This window comes from Peromyscus eremicus, chromosome 20 (assembly GCF_949786415.1).
Source record: "Peromyscus eremicus chromosome 20, PerEre_H2_v1, whole genome shotgun sequence".
Classification (NCBI taxonomy): Eukaryota; Metazoa; Chordata; class Mammalia; order Rodentia; family Cricetidae; genus Peromyscus; species Peromyscus eremicus.
Window position 1 is genome coordinate 45,864,591 of NC_081436.1, and position 19,773 is coordinate 45,884,363.

General features: G+C 44.9%; 1 protein-coding gene across 1 annotated transcript in view; it reads right to left on the bottom strand.

Moving 5' to 3' along the window:
• Positions 1-17,918, bottom strand: part of Deptor (DEP domain containing MTOR interacting protein) — a 152,426-nt gene extending 134,508 nt beyond the window's left edge. Inside the window, exon 1 of the mRNA XM_059247656.1 lies at positions 17,666-17,918. Coding sequence (XP_059103639.1) covers positions 17,666-17,808 — 143 coding nt within the window. The 5' untranslated portion in view covers positions 17,809-17,918. The remainder of the gene's footprint in view (positions 1-17,665) is intronic.
• Positions 17,919-19,773: the final 1,855 nt, after the last annotated feature.

The following is a 19,773-nucleotide window of genomic DNA, read 5'->3' on the forward strand; positions in this document are numbered from 1 at the left end:
TCCTTTCATTTAAGTTATCAATAATGATAAATTGAGATATTTGCCTAAACGATAATCAAATTCTGTAAGTATGACTATTACAGGGATGGGAACCCTCCCAACACAGTCCACATATATAGATGCTCGTGAATACAACAAAACAAAACAAAACAAAAACAAAAAAACTGAGACATTGCATATGGTGGTATAGGTCTGTAAGCCTAGCACTTGGGGAGTTGAGGCAAGAAGACCCCAAGTTTGACAGCAGCCTGAGCTACCTAAGGTTCTGTCAAAGGAGGAGGAAGAGGAACTAGAGGAGAAGGAAGACGAAATGGAGGAGGAGAAAGAGAAGAGGAGATAACTGATCCTGGCCATTAGATGTTTCCTCTGACAGAGGCTGAAGGTTCCAGAAGCACAGGGGGTGAGGGGTTAGGTGGTCCAGGAAGAGGGAGGCTTTAGGAGATCGCGCCCCATTTCCTAAGCACTCTCCTGAGGTCTGGCTTCAAGCAGGAAACCTGAGGATCCAGAGGCATCAGGACAGGATGGCAGAAGTGAAAACAGCCAGATGATCTCCAAATCCTTACAGATTTCCAAGTCTTCCCTGGATAAACATTTCTTTCAGAAGTGCTGATAAGGAGCCAAACCAACTTCCGCTCGCTCCTCTGTGTTTCTCTTCAGGAAAATAAGTTATCTAGCGACAAAAGAAGCACCCCAAATGGAGCTAGCAGGAAAACAACCGGGGAAGAGTCCCTCGGGTTCATTAAGCATGTAAATTAGTCAACTGTTTTGTTCCAGGATAAACAGTGACTCAATAAGTCCTAGTGTACTAGAACAGCGGTTTTGTTTTTCTTAATTAACTTCTCTGGGGGGTGGGGCACATGTGAAGATCAGCGGACTCTTGACGGAGTTGGTTCTCCCCTTCTACCACATGGTTCCTGGAGACTCTGGCTGTCAGACATGGGAAGTGAGCACGCCTTTACCCGCCGAGCATTCTCCGTGGCCCTAGCATAGTGGCTTCTCTTGAATTCCTGTCCCTAACTGGTCCGTCTTCACGGGAAAGATGCAATGATAAGTTACAGCGACCACGTCCTCAGTTAGCAGACGCTGTGCTTCTTGGCTAGATGCCACTGTTGGTGCAAAGTCAGCAAATGGTGAACGTTCAACAAATGTGCTGGCTCCCAGCCCCGCTTCTTAGATTTCATGGATGTTTCTCCATCATTTCCTCTTGGTAGTAAACATAGCAAAAGAAAATTTATGCTTCTTATATCCGACTTGTGTTGTCAGCACTGGAGTAGAAAGGCAGGAGAAATTCAGATATGTGCCTCATATTTTAAAAAAAAAAAAAAAAAAAAGGTTAAACACCCAGTTATCAGAGAATAAAACCGCTTTTACTTGGATTCATTTCTTAGTTACATTTACGATGACGCCGTACAAAGTCTGAGGCAAAGTTCCTGCCCTATTATCACTACAGTCGGCAGTTAGGCACAAGCTTAAATCTTATTAACCGGAGGGAGGGGGAAAAATGCCTCCTTGGTAGCCAAGGTTATCTCTAATTTCTAATTTCTAGAGACGGAAAGGAAGAACTTGACAAAATGAGTTGAAACGGCTGACCCGCAGGACCTATCCTCGGATTCTGCAAGGAAAAGCACACTGTCAACTTTTCCAGAAAGTCCACCTGCCTCCGCCTTAATTCCTCCTTAAGTAGCTTTGCTCATACAAAGAGAACCGGCAGCCTTGACGGGGCCTTTTCTGGGTGGAAGTATTTCTTAGAAAGACATCAGAATTCAGGGGATACAAATCGGTCCTTGCAGCTTGAACTAATGCCATTGGCAGCATCTGTCCTTTGCTGACAGCTGTGCTTTTCTTCCGTTGGGGTGTGGGGAGGAGAAGTGAGAAAGTCTTGCTGTGTAGCCCTGGCTGCCCAGGGTGGCCTTGACTTTACGGCTTTTGGTGTACTGGGATTACAGGTGTGCACTCCGTCTGACTTACTTTACTGCTCTTACTGAGCACACATGAATGACAGTTTTTCCAAATCAGGGGCTGGTAGGGGATGGGGTGACAGAAAGTGAGGGTGTCTCGGGACAGGGTGTCACTGTGGGGCTGTACAGGGAGCAGGATGCTAAAAGCAGGCAGTTCCAAAGTTCATGGCAGTATCTCCCAACCTGTCTTTTCAACAGCAACTTTCCTCCTTGGATAGATGCCCCCAGAAAGTATTTTTCCCTAAATTTTACCTTAATCACATTATATACTGGGGGGGGGGGGGGCGGGGGCACATCCACTTTGTCATCATTGAAACCAAATGATCTTTTGTGGAGGACATGATTATCCCCCTATCATGCCCTAGCTCTAGAGTACAGCAGATATTCTGTGTGGGCGGGGATGACCCCATCTCTCCCCAAGAGAGAGATCTTGATTGAGCTAAGTTAGACAGAAGAAAAACACCTTCCTCACCATGATACAGCTATACTGATGTCCATGAATTAAGATAGGCCAAAAAAAAAAAAAAAGAAAAAAGAAAGAAAAAGAAAAACCAATACTCAATGTTTGTGTAGGTGGCTGATAGCAATCAGCCTTGTCTTCAGCCTGTATCAATGCCAGTGGCCCTGTGTGACAGCAGGAGGTCTTGATGAAGACAAAGCTAACGCCCAAAGAGGAGAATTAAGAGCACAGAAGAGGAACAGAAGAGGAATTCTAACCAAGCTTCACAGCGTCGCTTCATCCAAGAAAACAGCCTGCATATCGCCCCTATGATTTACCAATTACTTAAATACAAATTATGCCCCCCATAGGTGTATGGCTACAAACTATATATCTTGCTCAAAGGTGGGGAAGGTATCGTTTATCATGAGCCGAATATGAGTACCATGGCCTGGGAAGGTGGAGTCAGGTTATCCTGAATGACTATGGAAGAGGTCAGATGAGCTTTTGTAGTCAATGAACAAAAGTCATGAACCAATGCCTTTGCAGACGTGATGGTGAGAATATCAGGTAGGTGGCGGTTATAGCAAAGTGGAGAAATCTGTGCTATAGGTCTCAGATGCTGTCTCAGACATTCTTAGCTTTTTGGTTGGTGGACGCTAAGTCTGTTACGTTAAAACATTCCAAAGGTTTTACCTGATATATAAGGATGTTAGGGCAGATAAAGAAGTTAGTGATAAATGGCTAGGAAAGAGGCAAAAGGCAGTCTGAGATCATTTTGGTTCTGGGTCATTTCCAACTCTGGAGAATCAAAGTCCTAGTCAATCAGTTGGCATGCAGAATACTCAAAAACAATGTGGCCGTTTCAGGGAAATTCAGTTTACAAATGTAACATGCACAGTTATATGCCAGAGAATGGAAAGAGGGAGAGCCTTACATTTAAATCCAAGAAACCACATTCTCAAATGTATAATCTACATAAATGTGCGAAAACTGTTCATGCCTTGGATCTTTCCATTTTAGAACAGAGATAACTGAATTATTATAAAGAATCAAGGACATAATGTAACAATATACATATAATGCATAGACTAGGACCTGACACTGTCATTCTTATTCAGTAAGTGGCTGCATTGTTCCGTGTTCCAATACCCACTTCTTCACAAACCATCAAGAAAAACACATACCTGGGCTGGGGGAGGTGGCAGGTCTCTGCAGTCACAGATCAGTGGATAAAGTGTTTCCAAGGCAAGCATGAGGAATAAAGTTCAGATCTCTGAAACCTACATAAAAGCTCAGCAGCACGGAGCCCTCTTGAAGAGCAGTAACAGAGAATCCCTGAAGCAAGCTGGCTAGTTAGACTAGCTAAAACAAGATCCTGGGTTCAGTGAGAGATGCTACCTCAGTATAGAAAGTAAAGACTGACTGAGAAAGATGCTGATGTCAACACTTTGGGCCCCCACACACATCCACACACCTGTGCACATGCACCACACACTTGTAAATATGTACACACACACACACACACACACACACACACACACACACACACGGGAGTGGGGAGAACAACACACAAGCAGGACAGCGTGAAAAAAGTTTTAAGCTGGGCGGTGGTGGTGCACACCTTTAATCCCAGTACTTGGGAGACAGAGCCAGGTGAATCTCTGTGAGTTCGAGGCCAGCCTGGTCTACAGAGAGAGACCCAGGACAGGCACCAAAGCTACTACACAGAGAAACTTTATCTCAAAACAAACAAACAAACAAAAAGTTTTAAAAAGAAAACTCCGAATCTGCTCCCCTCCTCTACATTGATTACCATCACATTTTGTCCCAAATTCCATGAAGGTATTTACACTGTGCCAGAGTATTGCCACAAGCTTGTAAGGTCATGACTTCAGTATCAGGATAGCCCAGAACGAGAAGGTCCCCACAGGCCTGCTTTCCCACAGCATGGATCCAAGGCTTATAGGTTGTGAGCTGAATTTCTCCTGACCCCCTTGGCCCTGGAAGAGTCTCCTTAGCAGTTATGTTTTCTGTGCTAGAAGGATAGCTTCCTTATGTCCTTCCTTATGACAAATACCCAGCGGATGTGATGATACACAGCTATAATCCCAGGAGATGGAGCCAGAAGGATAAGAAGTTCTAGGCCAACAGGCTATGGAGACCCTGTCTCAAAAAAAAAAAAAAAAAAAAAAAACAAACAAACGAACAATCCAAAACAACAAAAATGCCTGTTGGCTGTAGCAGAATATTATTTTAAGATGTGTTACATTTGTTTATGCTGTGGAACATTTGTTTAATGACGCAAAGATGTGTTGCTTTTGTTTATGTTGCACTTGTTTAACTCTGTGAAGCTGTGCTACTGTGCCTGACTAAAACACCTGATGGTCTAATAACGAACTGAATGGCCAATAGCAAGGCAGGAGAAAGGATAGGCGGGGCTGGCAGGCAGAGAGAATAAATAGAAGGAGAAATCTGGGTGTTGGGGTCCCCCAAAAGACCAAAGAGCCAAATGAGCAAAAACAGTTTTTTTTCCTCCAACAACAGTTGGCATCTTCTATATTTCAAGTGCTTAGATTTTGAATAACTTAATATCAGTATTTGTCAGCTTTCCTATTTATTGAGTTAAGCTAAATTATTTTCTTAAGATTTATTTTAATAAAAATAATTTCTTGAGGCTGGGCGGTGGTGGTGCACGCCTTTAATCCCAGCACGCGGGAGGCAGAGGTAGGCGGATCTTTGTGAGTTCAAGGCCAGCCTGGTCTAGAGAGTGAGATCTAGGAAAGGCGCAAAGCTACACAGAGAAACCGTGTCTTGAAAAAACCAAAATAATAATAATAATAATAATAATAATAATAATAATAATTTTCTTAAAAGAACGATGTGAATGCATGTGTGTCTGTGTGTAGGTATGTGCACATGAAGGTAGGTGTTCATGGAAGGAGGTGTCAAATCATCTGGAATTGGAGTTTTAGGTGGTTCTGAGCTGCCCAACATGGGTACTGGAAACCAAACCTAGGCTCTTTGCAAATGTAGTATGTGCTTTTAACTGCTGAGCTATTTCTCCAGCCCCAGAATAATAATAATAACAATAGCAATAAGGTACATCCCAACTGTTGGGATTTTAAGTACATACCATTATGCACACTGAACAATCAATATTTACTGTGTATCCATCCACATGTTAAATGATATTTGCCATTCCCCAGTCTCATAAACCCCAATTTTCTGAAGACTACATCCCTCTGTGAATTTACCATTTCTCAATAAAGAGATTTCTAGGGAAATACCAGAATCATAAGTCTGTAGAAACAAGGATAGTAAGGGGATCCTAACAAATTCCAGAACCAAGAGTACCAGTCTGAGGGTCCAGGGCGATGGGGAACAGATCAAAGCCTTTTCCAACCGCTACCAACCATCTCTGTAGCTGCCATGGGCTTCCCTAGTCTGGAAGCCAGGCTGGCATCCCAAACCTGAGAATATAAACATTATCTTGTTCTTCACTCCGGTGAGTCATTTAGGCTGCAGCTCACCTTTCCTCCCCCCATCCTAAAAGACGTTATTTAAAGAGACAAACGAACAAAAATGGCTCTGTGCAGACCTGAGTAACTTAGGGGTCTCTATGGACATTACAAAGGATGTGACAGCCCCAATGAGAACAGCTCAAGTTGTTCCTCCTGCTACCCGCAAGGGGAAAGCTGCTTACCGCCATGTTGCTGTCCACTGAGCCTTCGCCCTGACCCAGTATCTCTTGTGTCCCTCCCCCAACTGTTAGATAACCAACAGAAAGAGTCACTGACACGGACTTCCACGTGTGATTAAGGATCTCAAATCTGAGAGAAAAATGAGGAAACCAGAAAAATGTGCCCACGATGGAGGGAAGTTCTTTTGCCACTTCCTATTTTTCTGAGTCACTAAACTCATGGAAATTCACCATCTATGACCGAATAGGAAGCAAAAAACTAAAAGCAAAACACTTCTAACCCAAATGAATACTAGAAATAATGGCAAACTGTCTTCCTTCATCCTTTGAAGTTTTCATGTTTATTGATTCTAAAACTCATAGTAGTCCATTAAATATCAAAACTGGCCTGTAAGAAAAGTAATCACAAATATATCATTCATAAACAATGAACATTCAAGCTTTTTTTTTTTTCATCCAGGCTATCAGTTGAACCCAGAGACTCATGTAGACTAGAAAAGTACTCCTCCAGTGAACTACATATTTAGCCCACTTGATTTCTCTGTGTGTGTGTGTGTGTGTGTGTGTGTGTGTGTGTGTGTGTGTGATGTGTCTGTAAGTGCACATGCACATGTATGTGCATCTTTATATAGGCCAGAAATCAATGTTGAGTATTCTTCCTCAATTACTCTCAACCTTCTTTTTAAAACATAATTTATTGATTGATCCTTTGGGAATTTCACGTCATGCACCCCAATTCTGCTCATCTACCAGTCCCCCCATATTCTCCCCTCACCCTTGAAGTGTTTCCCCCAAAAGAAAATTTTAAAAAAATTATAACCAAACCAAACAAACAAATAAACAAAAAACTTCTTCGCTCCTCCATCTTTCCTGCCTCTCCAACACCTCTTCATTCGTCTTAGTGGCCCTGGGAGCCTGGCTGTGTCACTCAGTTTACCCTTTTGTCCAGTCAGCCTTACTTGCAAATGTTCATTGCAATGAGTCATTGGTCTGGTTTAAGGCCACTTCAACCTTATTTTTCTAGACAAGAGGTCTCTCTGAATTTGGAGCTCACTAATTTGACTGGCTGGTCAACCATGCCCAAGGATCCTCCTCTCTGAGCTGGGATTACACAGATGCATGGCATTTTACCTGGGGACTGGGGATCCGATCTCTGGTCCTCAGGCTTATATGGCAAGCATTTCACTTATTAAACCATCATCCTACCCTATGAAGTCATTTTTATTATTTATTTGTTTGTTTGTTTGTTTGGTTGGTTGGTTGGTTGGTTGGTTTGGTTTTTTGAGACAGGATTTCTCCATGTAGTTTTGGTGCCTGTCCTGGATCTCGCTCTGTAGTCTCAAACTCACAGAGATCCACCTGGCCCTGCCACCCGAGTGCTGGGATTAAAGGCGCGCACCACCATCGCCTGGCCAAAATCATTTTTTTTTTTTAATCTAACTTATTTTTTTTTGTGCTTGTGTTTTGTTTGCATGCATGTCTGGGTACCATATGCACGCCTGGTGCCCACAGAAGCCAGAAGAAAGCATCAGATTCCTTGGGACTGGAGTTACAGACATTGTGAACCACCATGTGGGTGCTGGGAATTGAACCCAGGTCTTCTGGAAGAGCAGCCTGTGTTCTTAACTGCTGAGTCATCTCTTTAACCGCCATGTTTAATTTTTATCTATTTATTTATTTTTGGTTTTTCAAGACAGGGCTTCTTTTTGTAGTCCTCGTTGTCCTGGAACTTACTCTGTAGACCAGGCTGGCCTCGAATTCAGAGATCTGCCTGCCTCTCTGGCTCACAAGTGCTGGGATTAAAGGCGTGCGCCACCACTGCCCAGCTTAACCCCCATTTTTAAAATTTTTTTCTTCAAAGTACACACAAAAATAACTGCAGGACCAGAAAGATGGCTCAGCAGGTAAAAGTATTTGCCATGAATTGCTGGAAGCCATACCTGATGCCCAAAAGCTGTTCTCTAACTTCTACATGCACTCAATGGCACGAACATGCTCTCACTCAAACACATATACCCCCTACACACACACACACACACACACACACACACACACACACACACACACACACACGAATAAAGTTAAAGTTTAAAGCAACAGCTACATAGGGGTACAACTTCCTGAATGTTCATTGAGTGCTTACTAGGTAACTTCCCTTTCCTGATGGTCTTGCATGTGACAAAGTTCTTCTGCATGCTCTCCCTTCCCATGCTGAGGGCCTCCTACTGTCCCAGCATCGTGCTCCTGGCTCTCATAGGTAACTTATGAGGAGATGAGACGCAAGTGTCTATTGGCATGTTGGAAAAGCCTCTCACCTGACGACAATTAAATACTCTACTCTTGGCACCTGTGAAGTCCAGACAGGAAAAACTGAGGGGACAAAGGCAGAGCAAGGAGCCCCTTCCCCGAGAGTCTCCCTAAATCTCATCAGCTGAGTCAAGAATTCAAGCACAGTGGACAAAAACTGCCGTAAAGATTGCCGACTTGAGAGACTTCCTTTTTTGTAGAGAGATTTCCAACAAGAATGCTAAAATAGCAAGGGGCGTGCTGAAGACCTGAGCTAGTTTATAACCTTAGGGCTGGTCTTACTTCTTTCCCAGATGTAAACCTACAATTTTCTGGGAACCTCACAAACTATAAACAAACTCTAAAGGAGACTTTTGTTTATAGTAAAAATGTCTTAGCTTCCTTTGCAACCCCTGTGCCCTAGGTTTATCTTAGTGGCTGTAATCCTATCCAATGCACACCAGGAACCAGCCCCAGATCATTCACTCTCCTTAGCAACACTTTCCGATGTAACTTCAGAACCCACCGAAGTCACACACACGGTCATTGCTAAGACACTCAAGCTACTTAGATTCCCACAGCTAAGTTCTTAGGTATGTCCTAGCCTTCCTATTACAAAGACACTCAAGCTGGCTCCTGAGAATCCCACAGCTGTGCTCTTGGGTGTGTACTAGCCTTCCTAAAGGCCTCTCCTATTAATTCCCATGCTTAAACCAATGTCAAAATCTCTTATGAATAAACTCTAATTCTGTTTCACGCCAACTTGTCCTGAAGTTCATTTCTTTTTTTTTTTTTTTAGGCTGGCCTCGAACTCACAGAGATCCGCCTGTCTCTGCCTCCCGAGTGCTGGGATTAAAGGCGTGCGCCACCACCGCCGGGCTCCTTAAGTTCATTTCTGTAGCAAAGTGAAGAATCCAACTTCGTTTGGTAGAAGTCTCTGAAAGAACTCATCAGTCTCTTATAGGCAGCAGGACATCATTGCTGTTAATGTATTATCTATTTAATTTTTTTGAATCAAGGTTCTACTCTGTAGACCAGGTTGGTCTGGAACTCACAGAGATCCACCTGCCTCTGTCTCCCAAATATTAGGATTAAAAGCGTGTGCCATAGCTCCCAGTTTTGTCTTTGCTACAGCCTACTGGCTTCCTTTCTGCCACTCTGTCCAGTAGACGTAAGCGTTAAGACTTATGGCCACCTCTAAGGGTTCCTCTGGGACCTTCTGAAGGTCCCAAGGAAGCTGCAAGTTCCTTGGGTTCCAAGTTCAACAGATTTCAAAGACCCTTAGAACATGCCTGTGGCATTCTCAGGAACCAGTTTGAATGTCTTTGCAATACCCATATATGTGTCTTTGGTAGGTTCTGAAGTTACATTTGAAAGTGCTACTACTTTGTTTCTGTCATAGAAGGAGTAACGTTACAGAAAATGAGCAAGCTATATTTATATATTTAGGATACACACATACACAGCACCATCAAAAACAACAACAATTAGGCCGGGCGGTGGTGGCGCATGCCTTTAATCCCAGCACTCGGGAGGCAGAGCCAGGTGGATCTCTGTGAGTTCGAGGCCAGCCTGGGCTACCAAGTGAGTCCCAGGAAAGGCGCAAAGCTACACAGAGAAACCCTGTCTCGAAAAACCAAAAAAAAAAAAAAAAAAGAAAAAAAAAAAAGAAAAAAGAAAAAAAAACAATTAAAGAAAAAGCGGCCACAGAAAGAAAGAAAGAGAGAGAGAGAGAGAGAGAGAGAGAGAGAGAGAGAGAAAGAAAGAAAGAAAGAAAGAAAGAAAGAAAGAAAGAGCTACTAGGGGATCTAAGTGAGATCACGGGCTAGTTCCTGGTGTACACTGAATAGGATCATGGCTGATATGATAAGCCTAGATCACAATGCTTTCTCTTTCTCCTAGACTGTGTGCTCTAATTCCTACTTCTCTTATCTGAGCTATCTGAGCATCCTCTTTGGCTCTCTTCTGCACACAGCCAGCCAGGCATCCCAGGATTCTGGAGGTTAAGGGGAGAAGATTATGGAATTTAAGGTCAGTCTGGACTACATGGTGAGAGCCTGCCTCAAACAGAGGAATGAATAAAGGAAAGCAACCTTAGGAGAACCATTCAGTATTTAGTGATCAGTGTGTGTGTGTGTGTGTGTGTGTGTGTGTGTGTGTGTGTGTGTGTGTGTGTATAAAGGCAACAGCAAGAGGGTAAGAGTTTGGGAAGGCAGTCTGTTACAGAAAAAAAGCAAATATATCCCACGGTTTAAAAGAACTACAATTGCCTACAACTTAGCTAAAACTCACTGTGTGATGAATCGCTTTGTAGAAGCAGCCATCAGTGACTGCCCATGCTTGCTCCAGATAAAAGACAATAACTGAAAAGTTGGCAACATTGTCTTAGTTTGGGTTGTTATTGCTGTGAAAAGATACCATGACCACAGAAACTCTTATAAATAAAACGTTTAATTGGGTGACTCCCTTAAGGTTTCAGAGGTTTGGTCCATTATCGTCAGGACAGGAAGCTTGGCGGCATGCAGGCAGATGTGGTGCTGGTAGCTGAGAGTCCTACATTTTGCAGGCAACAGGAAGTTGACTGACACTGGGCAGTATCCTGAGTATAGGAAACCTCAAAGCCCACCCCCACAGTGACACACTTCCTCCAATAAGGTCATACACACTCCAACGAAGCCACACCTCATAATAGTGCCACTCCCTATGAGATTATGGGGGCCAATTACATTTAAACGACCACATTCCACTCCCTTAAGCTTGTAACAATATCATAATGCAAAATTCATTTAGTCCAACTTCAAAGTCCCCATAGTCTATAACAGTCTCAACAATGTTGTAAAGTCCAAAGTGCAAAGTCTCTTCTGAGATTCATGAAATCTTTTAATTGTGATCACCTGTGAAAGTCAAAATCAAAAAGCAGATCACATACATCCAACACATAATAGCACAGGATATACATTACCATTCCAAAATGCAGGGAAGGGAGCATATGAGGAAATACTAGACCAAAGCAAGGTCAAAAACCAGCTGGGTAAACTCCAAATTGTACATCTCCATGTCTCATGTCAAAATGCTCTTCAGATCTTCCATTCTATTTATCTTTGTTGACTGCAACACACTTCTTTCCCTTGGGCTGGTTTTACTCCCTGTTAGCCACTCTCCTCAGCAGGTATTCCACAACTCTGGCATCTCCAACATCTTGGGTTCTCCAAGACAATCCAGGATTCAACTTCACAGCTTCATGCAATGGCCTCTCTAGTAGGCTGCCATTCAGGGACACCCCTGACACATGCCTGGCCTCAGTGGCTTTTTCCAAAACTCCTTTCTTCTCTCCCTAACTCTAAAGCAAGAACCATGTGGCCAAAGCTGCCAAGTTCTGCTGCTTGCTGGGGCTGGAACAAGGGCCTCCTAGTTCAGTTACATCTTCACCAACTTTCTGACTTTCACTGCCTAAGCTTGGCTGTCCTGAAACTTGCTCTGTAGACCAGGCTGGCCTCAATCTCAAGAGATCTGCCAGCCTCTGCCTTCCTAGTGCTGGAATTAAATGTGTACCCCACCACACCCAGTTCTAAGCTTTTCTTTAATTCCTTTTCACAAGTTGGAAACTTAGCTGGATAAGATCTTGCCCTGAGGTCATCACTCCCTTTATCCCATTTCTTAATCCATTTGTCTCCTTGAACACAGGATTTAGCTACATTCCACTTCTTGGAGCTCTTTTTCTCCTCAAAATTTACTTTTTGTAATTTACCCTGCTCAGCTTGCTCCTTTTCGTTATAAATCTTCACTAAAGTTACCACTAATAACCATACGACAGAGTACATATTAGGCTGTTTTGAGATTTCTTCTGCCAATGGAATCATCCAAAACTCTTTAGCCTCAGGCAGACTCTTCAGACAAGAGCAAAAGGCAGCCACTTTCTTCACCAAAATATCACAAAAACGATCCCTAGGCAACATACTAAAATTCTTCTCCTCTGAAACCTCCTGAATGAGCCCCTGATAGTTTAAATAATTCTTAGCACCTCTGTCTTCCATGCTCCTACTAGTATGGCCCATTAAGCAGTGCTTAAAGCATCCCACTGCTTTCATAACCCCAAGTACCAAAGTCAAAATTTCTCAGTATAGTCTTAATTAAATTACCCTCTCTACCCATTCCAAGCTCATGGGCAGTGGAACCCACTCAGTTTACCTTTGCATTTAAATGACTACGGATTTAGCATTCACACAGTCCAAGTCAGGCTTTCAAAATTATGTGGCATGGAAGACTCACTTTAATATCAATGGACAAAAGGGAAAAAAAAATGTTTCATCAAAACACAAATACTTCCAGGAACAGATTAGATTTCCACAGACAATTTGCAAAAGCTGTCATACTAGAATGTGACAGTCTCAGATACATGAGTTTTGAAAATGTTTTAGCATAATATATATAACTTTTTGTGTGATGTATATGTGTGTGTGTGTGTGGTCCCTGTACATGCAGAGGCCAGAGGAGTATACTGGGTGTCCTGCTCTTGGTTTTTTTTCTTTGAGACAATGATCCTCCTGTCTCCATCCCAACGGAGTTGGAGTTATAGGTTTGCATGTGAACACAGCCAGTTTTTAACATGGATACCAGAGATCTGAACTGGGGTCCTGGTGCTTGGGCAGCAAATGCTCTTCTTACCACTGAGGAACTTCTTTAGCCCTAGAACCATAATGTCTGACCCTCTTTCATCACTACTCAGGAAGAGCAATTAAACCCCATATACGGGCACAGATTCTCAACTCCACCACTTCTTGTGTAAATAACCGCTCTAAGGACTCATCTTCCCCCCCCCCCCCCCCCCCCCCCCCGAGACAGGGTTTCTCTGTGTAGCTTTGGTGCCTTTCCTGGATCTCGCTCTGTAGACCAGGCTGGCCTTGAACTCACAAAGATCTGCCTGCCTCTGCCTCCTAAGTGCTGGGATTAAAGGCGTGCGCCGCCGCCCGGCTTAAGGACTCATCTTAATACCCATATATTAATGCAGCCCTTAACCCTCATCGATGCTTCTTACAGTAGATGGTGATCAATACACAGACTCACACTGGTCAGTGTTCAGAGACTGAGAGTGCTCAGCCCAAGATTCGATATCTCTGTCACACCACCTACGCTCATGGTTCAGGTATCCTTGAGGAAGAGAAGGCTGTAAGAGCCAGAGGGAGAGAGAGACAGGCCACACAAGAGACTTCTGAAGATGTGGCAGTCCACTGCACTCATGAATAACTCACAGCAGCCATGACTGTGCAAGACCCGCACAAGCTCAAGCTACCTAAAAAATCCCACCGAGGATGGGGGAGGGGCTCACAAAATCCTCCTCCCCCACCCCCAGCTGGGGAACTATTGTCAATTTATGGCTGCTTGGGGAGGGAGACTCAGTTTTCTTCAGTGATGCAGCCCCAGGGGGATTACCCATGCCAAATTCTGGCAGAATTAAGTGGACTCGGCTTAAAAAAGAATACTTGAAATTGGGAAGCAAAAAAAAAAATGGGGGAATCTATGGGAGAGTTGAAGGGGAAAAGTGGGGGTGGATTTGATCAAAACATATTATGGGCATGTATAAAATTCTCAAACAATTAAAATAAAAAAAAAGATCTGGGCAAGGAAGGGAATTCTTTTAAGATGAAGCAGGAGCGTGAAGAGAAATAGGAAAAGGCCCTACTGGAAAAGAAAGCAGAGTGTGTATGTGGTAACTTCTGTTGTCCTTATGCAACCAACTGCAAAAAAATGTCTGCACCATGCAACCAGCCCCCAGCTCTGCAGCGGGAACTCCCAGATCACAACAGTCTTCCCAACTCATTGCTTTTTTTGTACACAGCTCTTTCTATGTTGGACCCCACTTTATCCAACAACACAATTTGATGGTGGAGGATCTTATCCCCAGTCTACCGGGAAAGGTGCTAAGCAAAGGCTGCTGGGGTTCACCAGCTTGCCCCCAAGAGAACACACTACAAAAATAGAAAAGAAAAGGAGGTAGGTATGGTCGCTCCCCACCAATAATCCCAGAATTTGAGAGGCTGAGGCAGAAGGATGTCTGTCATAAGTTCTAGGCCAGACTGGGCTCTGTATGTATAGAGTATAGCCCTATCTCCAAAGAGTGGGAAAGAAGTTATACAAATCAGGCTGGAATGCTGGGATTAAAGGCGTGTGCCACCACTGCCCGGGTGATTTCCTCCCTTTTCATCACCTGCCCCTTGCTGTGAAGACCCAGAAGCAATGGAACAGCACAAAGACCAAGCATGGGTAACCTGCAGTGGGTGTGAAGCAATCAGAGGCAGAAAACCTGGTCCCCACTCAATGTCAGGAACCCTACAAGATGAGGACAGTTGGAACAGAAGACTCCATTCTGGCAGCGACAGTCAGGATGGCCAGACACCTGGCCCTCCATTAATTAGGACACCAGGCATATGGCCACTTCAATCACTAAAGTCTAAGTATTATGTAACTTTGCCACCCAGGCTGGCCTCAAACCTCACTATGTACCCAAGGGTGTTGAACCCTTTCTGCCTCTAACTCCAGAAGTGCTGGGATTACAGACATGAGCCACTATGGCGAACCTGAGAGATGTTTCAGTAGGGAAAGGTGCTTGCTGTGAACTCCTGGCAACATGAATTTGATCCTGGAACTTATGTAAACACGGAAGAAACAGCTCCTGAAATTTGTCCTTTGACCTCTACATTGGCACTGCGGTACACATAACCCCTGTCCCTCCCCCACACATAAGAATTATTTATGCCGGGCATTGGTGGCGCATGACTTTAATCCCAGCACTAGGAATGCACAGCTAGGCGAATCTCTGTGAGTTCGAGGCCAGCCTGGACTACCAAGTGAGTTCCAGGAAAGGTGCAAAGCTACACAGAGAAACCCTGTCTCGAGAAAAAAAAAAAAAATTATTTAATTGCTTTAAAATAGTTGAAATAAAAGTGAAATTGAATTCTTCAAATCAAATTTAAATGGTTAATATGTGCTCAGACTTTTTTTTTTTTTTTAAGACAGGGCCTTGCTGGCCTAGTACTTCCTATGTAGGCCAGGCTAACTTCAAACTTGTAATTCTCTGGTCCCCACCCCCCAGGAGCTGGGATTGCAGGTGCATACCATCATACTCAAACGTGGATGTGACATCTCAGCCCTCCCCCAAACCGAAACAGTGTCTTTTAAATCCCCCTTCTCTGAAGAGGATACCTAGGTAAGAGAGGAAGTCAGTTGTCCCAAAGTCACAGAAGTAACACATGGTGGAGGCAGAGGAAAGAAAACCCGCGGCAGTCTGCTCTTAGATCCTGTGCTCTTATCAATCACCCAGACCTTCTATATTTTACCAGCCTGGAAGTCAAAAATGATTGCGCAGAGACCTGTAACACCAATTCACTGCAGCAGGCCCCTGCACATTGCTCACTAATGCAGGGAGCCCAGGTCAGATTCTCAAAAGCACCCCAAGAAATATTTTCATCTTCATGGCTACTTTACAGATGAGGAAATAGCTCAGACGAGTACATTCATTTGTCCAAGCTCGGCTACACTGGCTAATGACCACATGGTGTGTACCAACACCCGTGTAGGGACTAACTCCACGTAATCCTTGGAATTAACACTGGAAGGTAAATTCCACTGTTAACTCATCTTTCTCACCTAAAGAGCTTGTCCAAGGCTCTATTCTAACTAAGCAAAGGGCAAGGCCAGGATTCAGTCTGGCTCAAAGTCCTTCTCAAAACGAAGTCATGGTAACACTTGGCTACATGGAGGAGGAACAGAAATTCCAACCCAGATCTAACCCCGGGTCAGAACCTATTTACCCTTAGGTCTGCAGAACTGTGGCTGGAAAGCCTGCAAAGTGCCCTGGGGAAGGTACATTTAAGGAGCAGCATCTTGAAGGAGAACGTGCTTTGGGGACACAATCGTGTTAGTAAAAGAAATGAAAAGTAAGGAATCCCCATCCCAAGGAAGCTTTTCCAAACAGCAAATGCAGTAAATGAGCAAGGCATTAAACTATTAAGAAAATCAGATTAAATCAGAAAAGGTTTACATCATCTTCTTCATTAAAACATACTCTTGATGAAGAAAAACAGGTTTTTAATTCCCTTTCATTTCGGCCACACACTTGAAATTCAACAGGAACCAAAATGCGTAAATTTCCTTCTGTCACACTAGCTGATCATCCCGACTTTGAACAGCTACTTCCTCAAACTGAGCCCTGCAAAGCCCAGTGGTTTACCAGACCTCTAGGGACCTTCGCAAAATTCTCCTTCAAGTCTTGAAATAGACATTTAGAAACCGAAATAATCCGGGAAAGAAAAAAAAAAAAAATCAAGCCATGAACTAGGGGGAACTAGCGCACCTCTTTCTGGTTGTACCAGGGGCTCTGGTTCGTTTTTTGGCAGAAACGCCTCAGAGTCAGATTCATTCTAACTGGCCATCTGATTTATGACCACAATATCTGCCCCTGCGGAAGCACAACTCTCAAGCATATGCCCGAGAAAAAAGGAACAGGAAGCGATGGGAATAGCGAGGGAGCCCTGGAGGTCAGCGCTTGTTCCTGGATTTGTAAGATTGGGCAAGCGATAATTCTAGGAAAAAGTGCGGGGCGATCGGCCAACTCCAGGGTCCCAAACGTGGGCCCCGAACAAGGTACTTTCACGCCCCCTTGTGGACCCAAGTGACAACTGACGACGTGCCAATTAAGGGAGAGGTAAAGGGCTCCGACACGGTCTCCCAAGACGAGCCTTCAGCGCAACCCTTCAAGGGACTCGCAGAGATCCGCCCAGTTTTACACATAAGTAAACTGAGGCTCAAGGAAGGGCAGCATGCCTTGCTACCAAGAAGGAAAGCTGAACTGAAGGCAATCGTGAAGCCAGTGCCTTTTTATCTGGACGTTCAGGGGCTGGGGTCCGATCCGATTCTTCTTTTCGAACCCAGCAGGCTCTCGGCTGTCATGAGGGAAACCTGGCACGGGGACGGCGCGCATTGAGTGGTGGCGAGTCCGCGGGACGCAGGGCTGCAGAAGCCCAGCTAGGGCGCAGCCTGCAACCATGCGTTCCCAGTTCCCCGGCATCGGTCCCTGCAGCCTTCCTGAAGCTGCTCGTCCCCGGGGCTGCAGCCGCCCGGCACTCGCGCGGCTCGAACCAACCATCCCACGCGCCCGCAACGGTCCCGGCGCCCCGCGAGCCACCGAGCCTGCCACAAGCCAGATGGCTCGTGCACTCCGGACCGCGGCGGGCACCGCCAGCAGTGCAACCGGGAGCCCACCGACCGAGCGCCTCTCCTTACCGGAGCTGCTCCCCGGTCACCAGGACTTCAGCCATGCGCTCCAGCTCTCTCTGATGCGCCCCGCCACTCCCGCTGGTGTTGCTGTCGCTGCCACCACTGCCGCCGCCGCCGCCGCCGCCGCTGCTGCTGCTGCCCTCCTCCATGCTCCCGACCGCGCGGCTGCCACTCTGCCTTTGCTGTCCCGCCGGGTGCCTGGCGTTCGGATCAGGCTGCCCTCGCCGAGGCCGCCCCGGCCATCTTTGTTCCTGGCGGCCCCGTGGCTCAGACGCGATTGGCTGGTGAGGGAATCCCTGCGGGCATGCTGAAGATTTCGGCGAGTCCGGCCCTGGAACTTCGGCGTGGGGGCGTGGCCTGGTCGCTCTCGTGGTCCGGGGGCGGGGCCAAGGAGAAAAATATAAACACCTAGGCGGGGCAGTGAGCTGTGCGTTTCTTGAGGAGGTTGAGTGTTTCTTTTTATATTCCTTTTTTTTTTTTTGTTTCCAAACTCATGCTGGGGAATTCTGCATTTTTATTGTACTTTCCGTAGCCGTGTTGCAGAGACTAAAAATGAGAACAATCGAGGATGTCGCTGAAGGGCATTCCACTCTTCCTGACCACTTTCCCTGTGGACAGCCTATACTACCTTAGAGTGGAGTCAGTAAAGCATCTTGGCCTGCCGTTCAAAAAGACTAAGAATCTGGCCTCATTGCTGTGATCTCCTACCTAAATGCTCTTAATCCCTTCTTGCAATAATTGTTGCTAGCACCTGTCGACACCTGGTGCATTAAAGATGTTTCACGTAGGTTGTTGCCTTGCTTAATTTCCAGAAGATCATAATCTGAGCATTGCCTTCCTTTAACATGCAGAAGGCGACTCGAAGGAGTGAGGTAACTTGTCTCACGCAAGCAGGCAAGGCCATTCCAGATTTTTAGGCTGTGTTTTAAAACAACTGCATCTTTCCAGGCGTGGGGACACACCTGTGTTCCCAGAACTCCAGAAGATGAGGCAGGAGGATTGTGAGATTGAACCAGATACAAAGATACCTTGTCTCATAAAACAAACTAAAGCAAACAAACGCGATTCACCTGACAAAATAGAGCAATAACAGTAAACTTTTAGAAGAGTGGAGTTAAAGACGTTTGAGTGGCAAAACTGGTCTAAAATGTTCATAAAAGATGGGTTGGCATCATCCCTTTTCATTTTTGGTTTGTAAACTTCCACATAGCTGCAATTCGGATTGTGTCTTTCATGGTCGAATAAATATTCTGAAGTGTCTTTGAATTTCCCTTCTGTGAGATCCAGGCACGTGTGTCTATGTACCTTGTCACAAGTACTGTGACAACAGTAGCAGTCACAAGCTGCAGGGAGTGTCGATGCATACCGCAGCACATGCTACCATGAATGTTACTTGACCTTCCTGAAGACTACTTACTGGGCACAAAAATAGAACAGTTAGCACTTTGCACAGCCCAGTCATTGGTAAACAAAGCCACTATCGTCCCATTTTAAGAGACTGATTACAATCGGTTGTTTGAGATAGACTCCTGCTGTGTAGCCCAGGTTGACATCAGACTCATGATCCCCCTGCCTTGGCCTCCCAAGTTCTGGGACTGTAAGCACTGAACATCATGCTCTGCTCTATTTTTTTTTTTCCCCCAGAGGAAAACTCACATTCGTCTTTTCTAGTGCTCTGAGAAGACCCGCCAGCCCTCACGATTTGCTGCAGTATTGCAAAGGTTTGTTGAGCCTTTATTTATGTTTGTGCTTTACCTGACGCCATGAACCTTTTTTTGTAGTGTTTAATTTATCCTCACGAAACCCTGCTAGGTCTTAGTTTGTCTAAGTTTCACAACTAGGAAGTTAGGCAGCCTTTCCATGCTTAGTCTATAGATTTTTTTCAAGACTATGGTCAGCCACATTCCAGAAAGGAAATAACTCCCTTTAATAGAATATCTTAGGCAACCCCTCTGCCAAAAGAAATTATTTACACTTATTAACTTTTATAAACAGACAGTATTTTAAAAGATGGACCAAGAGAGACAGCTTTTAGTGAAATATGATTCTAAGAGTCCCGTTCTGATAGTGTGGACATCGAGTCATGGAGGTAGGTGGCCTAAACTTAGTCAGAG